At 42.1% G+C, this 2,354-nt stretch overlaps 1 protein-coding gene across 1 annotated transcript; it reads right to left on the bottom strand.

The window, feature by feature from the left end:
* Positions 1-591: 591 nt before the first annotated feature.
* Positions 592-1,521, bottom strand: LOC107158696 (olfactory receptor 4X2-like). The gene has a single exon (XM_015505192.1). The coding sequence runs from the start codon at positions 1,519-1,521 to the stop codon at positions 592-594; it is 930 nt and encodes a 309-aa protein (XP_015360678.1).
* Between the last annotated feature and the right edge of the window lie 833 nt (positions 1,522-2,354).

Genomic DNA, 2,354 nt, shown 5'->3' with positions numbered 1-2,354 from the left:
CCAGTGAATCACATCAGGAGACATATGGCACAGACATATGGCACTGACTTGCGCCACTCCTAGTGATGTTAACCTTGGGAAATGGTGAAAAGGGGGCAGCGAAGTTTTATTTTTATCCACTTGAAATTAATAACTGTCTTGGTGGGAGATTCTTTTTTATTAATTAAAATGTTATTTCTGGATGAACAAATATTTAATGACAGAGTTGAATGTTGTAAAAAGCACTTTCAAAAGATAGCTGATTCAATTTAATGCTGTGCATCAAGTATCTTTACGATCAATTACACAGTAAATTCACTACAATAAATGAGTCTAAAATAAAAGAAGCAATAGAAGTACATATTCCTACTCAAGAATATTTACCACAATATCATGGAAGTAGTAAAAAAAATGAAAGACAATTTAAAATGGCTAGGTAGGTTATGGAATGTCCATAAGGAATTACAAACAATTAAAATGAAATTTTTGAAGATGGAGAAAAGATAGAATACCACTAATATATCCTGTGACCTTTCCTCCTACATAGTATGCCCATGCAGTTTGGATCCCAATATCATTATAAACCCAAGGACCAGTACCAAGACTCAGCCTCTATGTCCCACCTAGTTTCATTGTCCTGGTCCACAGCCTCTTCATGGCCTTCTTCACCTCAGCATTTCTCAGGGAGTAGATGACAGGGTTGAGGAGTGGGGTCACCACTGTGTAGAACACGGCTACCATCTTGTCTGCAGGCAGAGTGGTCGAAGGCCTCAGATAGATGAAGACACCGGGTACAAAGAACAACATGAGCATGGTGATGTGGGACCCACAGGTGGAGAGGGCTTTGCACCGCCCCTCAGAGCTCCGAGTCCTCAGATGAAGCAATATGACCATATAGGATGTCAAAAGGACTGAAAGACTGATTACATTCAAGGTTCCCCCATTAGCAACAATCATCAAACCAATGAGGAAACTGCCTGAGCAGGAAAGTTCAAGTAGGGGAAGAACATCACAGAAATAGTGGTCAATCACATTGGGACCACAGAAGGGCAGTTGGAATATGAGAAGGACCTGGGCAAAGGAATGCACAAAGCCCCCCACCCATGCCATTCCCACCAGGACCATGCACACCTGCTGGTTCATGATGGTGGTGTAGTTGAGGGGCTTGCAGATGGCCACATAGCGGTCATAGGCCATTACTGTGAGCAGGAAAATCTCAGCACCCCCAAAGAAGTGCATGAAGAAAAGCTGTGTCATGCAGCCCCACCAAGGTATGGTTTTCCTCTCAGCCAGCAGATCTGAGATGAGTTTGGGGGCTATAGTGGAGGAGTAGCAGATCTCCACGAAGGACAGGTAGCTGAGGAAGAAGTACATGGGGGATCCCAGGCTTCTGCTGGTCAGGACAGTGAGCACAATGAGGGAATTCCCCAGGACAGTCGCCACGTACAAGAGCAGAAAAATCACAAAGCAAACTCTCTGCACCTCCTGATTGGGAGACAGTCCTAAGAAAATAAACTCAGTCACATTGTATGTATTAGCCATGAGGTCACCATTAAGAGGCAGAAATTTGTGTGGTGTTACCTGAAATGATACAAAACAACAGACTTCTTCAAGAAGTGGGTGAGTTACACAGAGACACTTGCCTGTGTCAGAGGCTTATGACCATGGTATTAAAAAGTGTGGAGGAGTTAGTAAAGTGTAGAAGGGAAGAGCATCCTAGGAATGGAGACAGCAACTGTAAATGCCTCATACGTGGCTGGAATAAAGGAAAGAATAGCAACAAATAAAAGTGTAGAGAGAGACTATTACAGGTTAATAAAGAACTATTAAGATCATCATCATCATCACATCATCATCACCAAGGCTATCCTGCTCCATGCTGACTTTGTCCAAGCTATAGCTGAGGTCAACATGGTCTCATTCAGGAAGACCCCAGAGCTCCTGAGCCTGGGAGCCTGAGGACTTGCACTCACACCACAAAGATTCCTTTCTTTCTGGCTGGGGTTGTGGATCAGTGGTAGAGCACTTATCTAGCATGCAAGAGGCAATGGGTTCAATCCCCAGCACCACCTAAAAATAAATAAATAAATAAACAAAAACTAAAGGTATTGTGTCCATCTACAACTAAAAAAATATTTTAAAATAACATTATGGGGTTTATTCTACAAAATATAGGGATTCATCAAGTATATTTGTCACTTGGAAAGTAAAATCATTTTGTATTCAGAAGTTGAACTAGTGGAAACAGCAAAGGAGTGGTTAACCTATTAAAAGTCAGAAAGTCCCCTCATTGGACAATGTGGGGCAGACAGGGTGTTCCTGTGTCTATGTAATAGAGCTTTGCATATTTCTAATTATCCTTTAACTGGAACTTT

The sequence above is a fragment of the Marmota marmota genome, unplaced genomic scaffold (assembly GCF_001458135.2).
Source record: "Marmota marmota marmota unplaced genomic scaffold, marMar, whole genome shotgun sequence".
NCBI classification, from domain to species: Eukaryota; Metazoa; Chordata; class Mammalia; order Rodentia; family Sciuridae; genus Marmota; species Marmota marmota.
The sequence above is the reverse complement of the archived record's forward strand: the minus strand, read 5'-3'. Positions and strand labels throughout refer to the sequence as shown.